At 38.9% G+C, this 11,813-nt stretch overlaps 1 protein-coding gene across 15 annotated transcripts in view; it reads right to left on the bottom strand.

Moving 5' to 3' along the window:
• Positions 1-11,813, bottom strand: part of ablim2 (actin binding LIM protein family, member 2) — a 99,868-nt gene that overhangs the window by 47,472 nt on the left and 40,583 nt on the right. For 6 of the 15 annotated variants that reach the window (XM_042214635.1, XM_042214641.1, XM_042214639.1 and 3 more), the window contains exons 1-2: positions 10,854-11,790; positions 320-503 (exon numbers count right to left, since the gene is read on the bottom strand). In XM_042214635.1, coding sequence (XP_042070569.1) covers positions 320-503; positions 10,854-11,178 — 509 coding nt within the window. In that variant the 5' untranslated portion in view covers positions 11,179-11,790. Of the gene's footprint in view, positions 1-319; positions 504-10,853; positions 11,791-11,813 lie in introns of those variants that run through there. The other 9 variants (XM_042214646.1, XM_042214640.1, XM_042214643.1 and 6 more) reach the window with 4 other exon arrangements.

Raw genomic sequence — 11,813 nt, 5'->3', positions numbered from 1 at the left:
CCTTTTCACGTTATTGTATGCTTTCAAAAACACATCTCAGTTGCAAAGTCTCAAAAATTTGGTTGCTTTTGTCAGTTTTCTGTTAATGTCATGAAAGTCAGCAGAACTGCAAAGTTCCTTTTTTAAGTGCCGCAGGCCCGATTTATTGACACATGGCTCAGTGGTGCTTAGAAGGTCACACTATATTAATGGCAGCGACTTTATGTGCTTAATAAGCTGCTCTCAAAGCCATGTTTCTCCCACTTGCTAGTTTTAGGAAATACCAAAGTAAAAAATGAAATCTGTTATTTGCATTCTGCTCCACATGCTAATTTCTTACTTGCATGAGGTGCAAACAAAGCAGCGTGGGTGGTAGGTCTTGCCCAGCGCGGACACGACCTCCCCTTCGATGAAGTCCTGGCAGCTGAAGCAGCGAGTTCCATACAGCCGCTGGTAGTCCAGAGTACAGATGTAGTCACCCTGCCGCACAAAGAATCCTCCCTGGGCCAGCTCACAGCCACATACTGGAAAAAGAGAGGAACAAATAGTCAGAGGTTATAGCCAGGAGACAAGAAACATGTAGGGAAGGGTGGAATTAGGAAATAACCAAATGGATAAAAAAAGGGAAAAGAAGCAGACATCAGAATTTGTTCTCCCTTTTTTCCTTAATTATCAGCTTTTAAAAGCAAGCCAAATGAATATATAGTGTATAGATTTAATTCAACAGACATAGGACTGTATAGTAAACAAAACAAAGATATGAAAAAACAAATGAATTTTATACTATAATTTTATTGCTCACAGTGAAAGAGGCAGAAGATATTGCCTTGTTATCCCTTGGCTATTTATTTAAAAATAACTTAACCTCAGTTAGTAACAGCTCCACAAAAGGCCAAAATAAACAACCGTGGAAACTTTGGATGATAGTGAATGAATTTTGCATTTTTCAGAGATCTAAAACAACATATCAGAAACCTGTTAGGCATCCACTTTATTAAATGCTACACCCTAGAAATACAAGAAATGTGGAGAAAAAAAAGTAGGGGAATGAACTTTAAAAAAAACCACCTGATTGGGAAAATACACATCAGTCACATGCAACACACCCACCAATCAGCTGATTCACAACCTGTGAACAACCCAGCAATGAAATTAGGGCGCATAAAAAAACAAAAAAACAAAATCATCCAAACTGGTGGTGGATGCAACACAAAGTCTTCCTAACTTCAAAATGTATGCTCTATGCTCAAAGACAAATCTGCATGCACCATTAGAATGGGAACTCCACAAGTTAGTTTAAGAGACGAGGGTAAAGTTTTAATCTAAATCTAGACAGCCACTTCTATACTTTTATAATTAATCTCTTTTATATTACTTTTATAAAACAAAGTCAGAAAAATCCACAGAGTTTAAAGTAAAAGAAAGACACGGTATTGTGGTACGCAGAGCCAGTTTGAGACGTCTGATTGTTTTCTTCAGTATGGTCACGTGAGCATGGGTGTGTTATTAGCCCGTGTGCAAATAATAAACCGTGTCTGCTTGTCTGCCTTTGAACAAAACATGACAGGATCTCACCCTGATTACACACAGCAAACATAGCAACCATATGACATCACAGAGCTGCTATGCCCTGAGGGAAAGCTTTGCTTTATTTTTCCTCTCCATTAGCAAAAACAAAACCCCTCCTGCCTTTCCCCCCAATTCTTTCTTTCTGGAAAAAACAACAGGAAAGACACATGATAGAAGTTTGTGCTGCTTTGTGTCATGCCTGGACACTGCTCAGTGAACCTTTACACACTTAAACTTGCAGGGATGTCCAAAAGTTCACTATATGGACAAAAGTGCCACACCTCTTAATCTTTGAATTAAGGTGTTTTGTAAATTCCATTGCAACAAGTGTATAACATCAAGCACCTATCCATGCAGTCTGCCTTTACAAAAGAATGTGAAAGAATGTTTGGTACTAAAGAGTTCACTGAACTCGAGCGTGGCACTATAATAGCAAGTCAGTTTGTGAAATTTCTTCCCTCCCGGATATTCCATCATCAATTGTAAGCGGCATTGATGCAAAGTGAAAGCTTTTAAGGACCAAGTGGCAGACCACGTAAAGTTGTAGAGTGATGTTGCTGAGTACAGAGGGACATAGTGGATGAGAAATAGCTAATGCTCTGCTGACTTAATAACTTCTTCTGCTCTTAACATCAGCACAAAAACTGTGAACCAGGAGCTTCATTGCATGAGTATTCATGGCTGTGCTTTTGTCCATGTCTCTAGCGCATGCTCTTAGCACAAATTCACACACATACTTGCATGAACATTGGAAGGTGTGTGTCAGCAAACTTCCATAAAAACAGTGTTGATGAGTTTTTCCAGTGGTAATTAAGATCCATTTCACTGGTAGACAGGTCAAACCAGTAAATTTAACCAAGCCTAAGTTTCTGTCATTAACTGGTTAATGACCAGCATCCCTCATGTGCTCAAATCAGTATATGTTTTTTATTGTTATCACATAAATTTAATCAAAATAAACATATTAAACAAAAAAATGTCTGCATTCATTTTGCTTTTTAAAAACATTAACAAAAAGAAAAAAGTATCCTCTGTAAATCGCCACCTTAGTGTGGTAGAGGTGTGTCCAAGTGCTACTAGGGGCTTTTTGTAGGGTCTCTCAAGGCAACTTTGTCAAAAAAAACAAAACAAAAGAAGACTTTTTCACATGACCCTCTACGTAAATATCAAGGGACCCAGGAACAGGGATACCAGGGTCCCACTCTGGAACCAGGCCTGGGGATGAGCTTGAAAGAAGGTTTAGCCCACTGGGTACAGCAATAATTTTCTTCACTGACATACACTAAAACTACAACATTTTACTGTGATTCTGATTCTGAATGATATGTTGGATAACTTTTGTGGAGCATTTGCACAATTTCTCTTTTTTTCATCAAGCTCTACCAGGGCTTATGATGTGCTAATAAAACAACAATACAAGCAGGAATGTTTTCGCAGGAAGACAAACTTTTCCAGCAGCTGCAATCAATTCCCTTTCATCCGGTTCAGAAATTTGGCAACCTGTCTACAATGAGATAATGCTCAGATTTGATGGAATAAACACCACTACATGGTAACTCTGAGTGGATGGATAGGTGGAGTCATGTTTCGAGGAATAAAATATAACCACAGAAACAATAATTCAGCAAAGCCTCTTTTGAAATGCTCTGAGACAGTCAGTATAACATTTGGAAGCCAAGTGCCCACAAAGACACTACACAAGGAGCTTTTGTCCTTTTCGTCCAACACCAAAAGGACAACAGGACTCAAGTAATTCTACGAACATTAGGATTTAGAACAGGTTTCGTGTGATTCAGTTAAATTGGGAAAGAACAGCTAAGAGACTGTTTATAAATGACTTAAGACTGCTTTTAAAAGACTTCGGACTTGAGTCTTCAGAAATGATGTGGACTTCTATGAGACATTTAAGGTTTAGGAACTCAGAATCTTTGAGACTTAATGTAAATGTCCTTTAATACACATGAGGCTTGATTCAGAATTTTTTCAAATGACATAAGTCTTGAAGTAAGACTTTAGACTGACAGACTTGAGACTGTGAGAGAAAATAAAACAAGAAAACAGCTTTGCTATTGAGCAACATAGAAAGAGACATAGTGGGCAGAAACCTATAGAGAAACAGACGTCCTCACTCAGTCCTAAATGCTGTTTCCCATCAGCTCATCTTTCAATCCCTGTGTATTTATACCTACACTGCCAGTTGGCACACAGGCTTTTCTCCTCTCTGTATCATAACTTATTTGCTTAAGCAGCTCAACACTTGAGTCTTTATGAGCTCATCCTTCATTGATAACTCTTCCACAAAACATTAAAGGTGACAGCACACTAAATCGTTGTATGTTATTTGTTTAATGGGAAGCAGAGTAACATAGTTCATATATTGCAGATTACTCAAAGTTACTGTAAACTTGCCTCTAATGCAGATCAAAAGGTTTTTGCCTGACTACATGACATACCGTCTCATTGCAAACTGGAACGTGTATTACGAATGCAGGGGGTGGGGCATATGTTGAAAGCCAGATAAAGTTGAATAAACTCAGTAGACATGGAAATAAAAATCAGTGCACTGATTTGTCCATATTTAGAATTCTAACATCAGTGGTGTACTTGGTAAAACTGTAACTTGTTATAAAGTAATACAGAAATGCTTTCCATCTTTTTCCATGGAGTTAAAGAAAAACTGGTGTTTTAATTGATGTGACCAAAAATGTAAAAAAACCAAGAAAATGTTAACAGCCACATGAACGTGTCAGAATTAGCCTTGAACTCTGAACTCTGAACTCAGAAGAACAAAAATGGTGTCATTTTAGAATCATCTAATCTCCATGACAACAGAAGGTGAGTTTGTGGGTGTTTTCACTGGACTCGGACCAAAGAAGACGAGCTCACGATGCATCTTATTAGACACGTTGTCCTGAGACTCAGCTGATAAGAACAGAACATGTCCGGGCACTGAACTGCAAAAACAAAAAACTGCAACAAATACAAGAGGTTTTCAACTTTTTAGCTCGGGCTACACAGAAGTGCGTCTGTTTGCACATTAATCCTTTTAATCCTCTGACACACCACACACCATAAGCATGGAATATCTATGTCATAATTAGAAGCAATAACAACATCAAGAAAGCTACCTGCTCTCAATATGTCAGCGTGATGTAGGTTTACGGGTTACACTACAGTAGAAAGATGCTTACAATGTCTTCTGGCTGACAGATATTACTTTACAAAAACAAGACTGTTTCTGTCTCTGAAGGCTTATCTCATGCACAGTGAAGGCACTTGCGTAACTCCAAATGACTTGAGAGGAATTCAGTGTGTTGTGAATGTGCTTCCCTCATGCTAAATGAGGTCTGTTTAGCTTTTCCTCGAACGGAATGGATGGATGTACAACCAACTTACCCTGTTGTGGTCTATAAATAAAATATGGTGCATCTGTTTTCTCATGTACAAGTGAGGTCTAGTGAGAGAGAAAAGTAACAGATTTAAAACTCTGGAGAAGAAACTAAGTCAAAAATAATGCTGGGTATCCTAAAAATATCCTACTAAAAATATAAAAAATGTCCTAAATATATTTAATTTTGACACAACGAAATAAAAGACGGCTAGCAATGGCTAACTGACTCACTAATCAGATTGTGGTCTTTTTTTTGACTCACTTCTGATTTGAAGCTGCATTGTTGATATAGATTGAAATAACATTCTGCTTATCTCCAAAGTTGATTCTGTTCATCTGGACGTAGTGTTTTCAGTGGGAGAAACGTTTCGTCACCCATCCTATGTGACTTCTTCAGTCTCAGCTGACTGCAGGTTTCCCCAATCTTATAAACAGTACATTTTGTATGTGTGTAAATGGGTGAATTACTGAATGTAGTGTAAAGCGCTTTGGGGTCCTTAGGGACTAAGTAAAGCGCTATACATACATGCCATTTACCATTTTACCTTTGCATAATGACTGAAACCAGCCCACTGAATGAACAAAGCGATTGTTTAAATCTTTACAGATTTTACAGTTTTGTAAGGCAACTTTAACCTTAACCTTTGTTGGCTCATCGTTTAGTTGTTCAGCCCAACTCCCCACTGTTTTGGTTGACCGGCTAGCAACAGCCGCCTCCTAATTAAGTATTGCTTTTAAGCCACTATGGAGCTCCACAGTGGCAATAACAGGTGTGGACCTCCACACACAGTATGGTTAGGGTTCCATGTTGGTTTTTTGGGGCTTTTTACAGCTTTATTTGAAAGGGTAAATTGAAAAATGACAGGAAAGCTGAGGGAGTGTGAGCAGGGAACACGGGTGGCAAAGGGCCGTGGGTTGGATTTGAGCCATGCAGCACATGAATGACTAGATAGCTTTCAGTCAAGATGGCATCCACTTATTGCATTCACCCACAATATTTTTTACAGTTTGAATTAAGACCAGTTTCAAGAAAATCAGTTTTCAAATGTTCACAAGTAATGTACCCAAGTACTGTTTTGGGATTTTGTGTGAGTGTTTTTCCAAAAAACATTAAGATGTTCTATCTTTATAACATCCTTCATCCTCAGAGGCCCTATATACTGACATGCTGTGTCGTTACAAGAAGGTGACCTTGACTCTTTGTGTGTGATCAGGGTTAAATATACATGTGGCATGTGCTCGCTGCTATAAATGTAAGACCCTGACTGCAGCTTGTGTTTTACAATGAATCACCACTCAATTCAACTTTATTTATATATAGCGCCAAATCACAACAACTGTTGCCTCAAGGCGCTTCATGCACACGTGTGGGGTGGGATCGTTGGGGTGTGGGTAGGACGTTGTCAATACCAATCCATTTCACAACCTTAATTATAGCATCTTCAGTCTGCTTACACTGATTTTTTACAGGCTAATTGAATTGTACTTGGGAAAGAAAATCCAAGGTTGATTATTCTAATATGTTAAATGCTTGCTGTACAGACGAGGGAGGTCTATTTTCTACTTGAAGGTGAACACTTCCACACCGTCCGTCCACCCTCCCAATAGCACCCCTAATACACATGTGCTTGAGGTCAGCTCCCCCAGCTGTTGGGCTGGTCATTGAGCTGATGCACACACACGCACACACTTCCCCTAAATATGTTCTGGTTAGTTGGCTTCCAAGAAGGAGACAATTCAATAGCCAACACCCAACTGAGAACATCACAACCATCTGCTATTATAACATCAATGACTGGACTGCGAGGACCTTAACATGTGGCCAGCACCGTCTATTTACTTCCAGGAAGAAGCACAGACTGGTTAGGTAATTGTACAAAAAAAACAATGCAGTCCATAAATATGTCAAAACACTCTGCGTAAGGGCTGTAATTGCATACAACACAGAGTGGAAACCCCATTGTAACCTGCTTCTTAATGACTTTGGACTTGGTTTATTTATTCAAATAATGATATCAGTAAGCAAGTAGTTTATTTTTGTAGTAATAGCCGGAGCTAGCTATATGATAACCCAACGGGCGGGGCTGAGATAGATTTTCGTCGCCCGACCGGAGATATCGCTAGCTCCGGGACGTCGGGCTAGCGATTTTGCGAGCCCTGCTGTTGGTTTATTCTCTAAATCTAATCTTTCACTAAGTTCTATGTTGTATACTAATACTATTTAAATTTTGTGTGTTAGACAACACAATGCACACTTGAGGGCATTCTCATAACATACCAACAATTCGTCACATCCCGAGGTGTCTTATAGTTCCTTGACATGCTCCAGATTGTGGATGGAATCCAACAGAATGACACTTGTGGTGGTACCACACGCTCCAGCCGTGTATTTCAGCCCTAACCCTAACATTAACCATAACCGTAACCGTATCTCATAGTGTTTTCCAAAGCGATTGATGATCAGAATGTAAAATAAATGTAGATCTCTAGGTTCATTCCAAACGGTTCTCATGTCTCTGAATAAATAACATGCAGACATTTTGTCCGCCGAAAGCGTAACATACCAACGATTTGTCACATAATGTCGATATGTTACGTTTTGGGATGAGAACATGTTGGCACACATTGGGACAATTCGCAGTACATGCTGGGAAACTATATACTACACATCAGGTAAAATAGACCCTAAAAGGAAGAACTGCAATGGGCCTTAGCTCTTGCAGATTTGATACAGAAAAAAGGGAGAAATATATTTAACATTTACTAGAACTATGAAAAGTTTGAAAAAAATGTTCTGAAGCTACTGAATGGCATAATTTAAAGCAAAAAAAAAATCAACTAATTTCCTCTAAAGCACATGTTCAGTTTCCCTCTGTTTCTTAGCTGCGAACTTCCTAACACTTCTCATTTATCTGTTTTAGGGTGTGTCCACATATTTTCACATTTGAGTATTCCCCGCTGTATTCAAATGCTGTTTGGATGATGTGATGGCCATTCAAGCGAGTAAAAACAGAAAGGGGATAAATGTCTGTCTGAGCTGTTCGGCCAGGTCGTATTGTCTGCAGCTGTCTGCTGTTGATGGGGTCTCACTGCTAGATTGAAGATATATGAGACACAGACAAAACAGGATATACAGAAGGCCACAGTCTTCACACTTCCTCAAGCACACACTTAGGTGTTGCTGGAAGCTACAATAAAAACACCAATTAGTGCTCATCACTAATGAAGGGGGTGGGTGGTTGGGATGTTTGTCAAATGTTTATAATAAAATAAGAAAGACAAAGTCCTCTTCTTTCTTTAAAAATATATTTAAGACAATTAAAGTTCTATGTGGGACTTTATCCCACATATGCCACATATGATTTTCAATGATTCATCTTCAACTTGGAGGGTTACGTGAATCCAGTGAAGTGTTTCAGAAAATTAGCTTATCTGGTCCAACCACATTCAATTTATTTATATAGCAACAAATTACAGTTTCCTCAATGCGGTAAAGACTCCATAATAATACAGAAAAAAGACCACCCCAATCAGCCAGCACTTGACGATAATGGGAAGGAAAAACTTTAGTTTAATTCTTACAAATTTTAACAAGAAGAAACCTCCAGCAGATTTAGGCATTGGGAGGGGCATCTATCACCAGCTTGGGTTGAGGGGAGAGAGAGATCCAATATGAGACACAGATTTCAATTCAGTTCTTATTTTGTTTCTAATATTTTTCTGTTTTTAGTCTAATGCAGTCCCCAGAAGTTGTTATATTTTTTCTATGTCAGTTGTTAATAATATTTTGATGTTGATATCTCAAAAAGTATATTTTTTATATGCTGTCAGTTGGTTTCTATCAGTGAGTGATGCCACGTGGTTCTGGTTATCTTCTCATTCATTACCCTTTGAGGCTTTTGCAGATGTTTCCTTTTATGTAATGAAAGCTCTTGTTTGTGATTGGCATTTGGGCCTCACCTGGTTTCTATATATTGTCACTCCTCTTTGTTTCAAATTACACTGATGATGTCTTATCTTTGAAACCCGTCTAAATATAGTGAAATACATTCATTAGAAGGTACTTGTACTGTCTTAATCACTTTAGTAAGTAACTGCTGTCACTTGAAAGCACACTGTCAGTTGTATATGCTGAATATATGTTACTACTATGTATATTATGATAAACCTGCAGAAATCTTGATATATTAAATAGAGCTAGCTGAGCTTTGAGGTTTCCTTGCTTCAGATCTGGCCACTGTTAACCTCTTGGCTAACACCCAGGCTAAAGGCAACTGATGATAATACTGTAATAAAATCAGGGGCCATGATTCTCTTCCATGACGCATGCACTGAGAGAAAAACCTAAAATCTTAATGAGCATTACACTTTGTTGAATTAGGCTGCTACCACTCCTTTGGGTGTCTCCTCTTTTCTTTGATGTTAAATTTCCAACTGCGGATTGAAAAGCGCCATTGCCACTAAGCCTGCTATGGTTTATTTTATTGGCATACTCAAACGTTTCAAACTCCTATCATTCCACATCTGGAAGTTTTAATAACTAACCGAACCTGACTCCCCACCTAGCGCTCACAATGCTGGGATAATCAGCACATTTAACAGGCCAGATTCGTTGGAAATTGAATTACTGTGGTCATGCTTTAGATTTATAGATGGGAGGAACAGCCAAGCACTTTTGGGTGGGGTAAAGAGAACCCTTACATAGCTCCTCTGACTGTTGTGTGTTGGTATTAGCATACTCACTGAATACTTGGCTTGAATCACCTCAATTTGCTCATTTTTTTCAAACCAATCATAAAAGCTCTTCATGAAGGAACAGCTCAATCAGTAAAGCGTGACAGCTTAATAGATGCTGTCATTATTGACAAATCAGACTTTTTAAATTAATAGCCACAAAGATGACATTTTTTATTAACTATTTTGTGCCATACAGGCTATAAATACAGTAGTCTGTAGCATGCACCATAATATGCAGTGTTGGTCTACGCAACAATAATGGCCAAAACTATGCTACAACTAAATGCTAAATCTAAGCTACAACTTGCAGTAAAAAGGAATCATCTGTTAAGTTAAACAAAAACAAGCTGACCACTGAGTGCAGTACACTTGTAACCTTGTGATGGCAATGCAAACACTGCCACTTTATCACCTGATAACAGAGTTAAAGATGGAGGTGGTGGTAATGGCGGGGCGTAAATGTACAGACAGGGAGTCTGCTGGTCAGTGTAAGATTAAACTCCAGGAAGCTGCCGACACTTTAGCGACCCCAACCATTGCCTAGCAACCGGAGCGTGTGTTGACAACAACAGCAGTCTGACACAAGAATCGAGCTGGGAGTCTGGCCTGGGAGTGGTGAAAATACACACTCAAAGTCACATGTGAAAAGAAAAAAGAAAAACATCCACCACCCACCCACAAGCACACACATACACACAAATGGAACATGCTCACATTTCAAGTTTCTGACACTTGCAGCTAGCCTCCCAGATTATATGTACAACGAAAAAATCCCCTCACTCCCACCCTACCCCTCAATTACACACACACACACACACACAATGCACTCACACTCACACCTACAGCTGGTTAGCTTTAACCAATCCATTAATAATGATTGTATTGCTCAACTGTAGATGTGCTATCACAGTACATAGAAAAACGATAAACCAATGCTTTTTTATTCAGTCTTCTAAATCTCAGCCACACGGTGTCTAACTAGATACTATTGCTGGCATTACCCTGGCCTTCAGTAATGCTGTGAGGATTCTTGGAGTGACTATTGACCAGGATATGTGCTGCAATATGCACATTAACACACACAATATTGCAAAAAAATTTGTAACATCCCATCTCATTGTGCAGTTCATGCATCTGCATTATGTCTTGGCTGTGGCTCTGATTTGGTGTTACATACCTTTGCAGATGAAACACTTAATCTGAAAGTGTTTATTCTGAACTCGGAGTGCCTCCCCTTTGCAGGGCTTTCCACAGTTCTGGCAGGCGACAGGTCCTCCACTGCTACCCTGCTTCTGTTTCTGCTTCTGTTGCTCCAGAGGGCTGTGGACAGCCTGCTGCTGAAACACTGGAGGGGGCACACACAGGGACACAGAAAAGGATATTAGATTATACTGTAGAAGATATGTGTTTGGAGTAATACTCCTAATATATGGTAGAAAACTGCTTATAAGGTTGATAAAATCCAAAGTGATTTGTTTAATTTCTATGAGCCCTTTATTCATATCTTATACTTGTATCTCATGACTAATAAACACCTAAAAATCTTATGTGCAATGTCAGATTTCATTGCTAAAATAGAAAACAGTGCTTTGATCCAAAAATATCCAACTCAACACTCTGACTGTGACACAAAGATATAAATATAACATTCTCATTTGTTTTTCTTTGTTCTGAGTCTCAACGCTGAAACAGGTTTTAAATTCATAATTTCCTGGCAGGTAGGATTGTCTTCTTACTCTACTCTCTATTGAGCCATTTGCTATCTTGAGCAATATGAAGGCGTACAATTCAGTGTTTCAAATCATCAAACAAATCATATTAGAGTACTACAACCTGAGTCAATACTAACAGGGGCTTCATGTATTAAGGGGGAATAAAATCCAAACCTACCTGGCCCTATCTGAAAAAGTCATTTTGTGATCTTATTGGTCAGCAGTGGTTTTAACCTTGGAATGCTTCCATAAATGCAATTTTTGCTTGGTCTCTTTGTTGTTGCTGAATCATGAACACTGACATTAAATGAGGCAAGTGAAGACTGCAGTTCTTTAGATGTTTTGGGTTCTTTTGTGACCTTGTCAATGGGTTGCCAATGCAACATAATAATGGCACTAACCACTCTCGGGAAGGTCACACCAAC

The sequence above is a fragment of the Haplochromis burtoni genome, unplaced genomic scaffold (assembly GCF_018398535.1).
Source record: "Haplochromis burtoni strain Fernald_Lab_line unplaced genomic scaffold, NCSU_Asbu1 Contig_596, whole genome shotgun sequence".
NCBI lineage: Eukaryota > Metazoa > Chordata > Actinopteri > Cichliformes > Cichlidae > Haplochromis > Haplochromis burtoni.
Note: the sequence above shows the minus strand (reverse complement) of the source record. Positions and strands in the feature narration are given on the sequence as shown.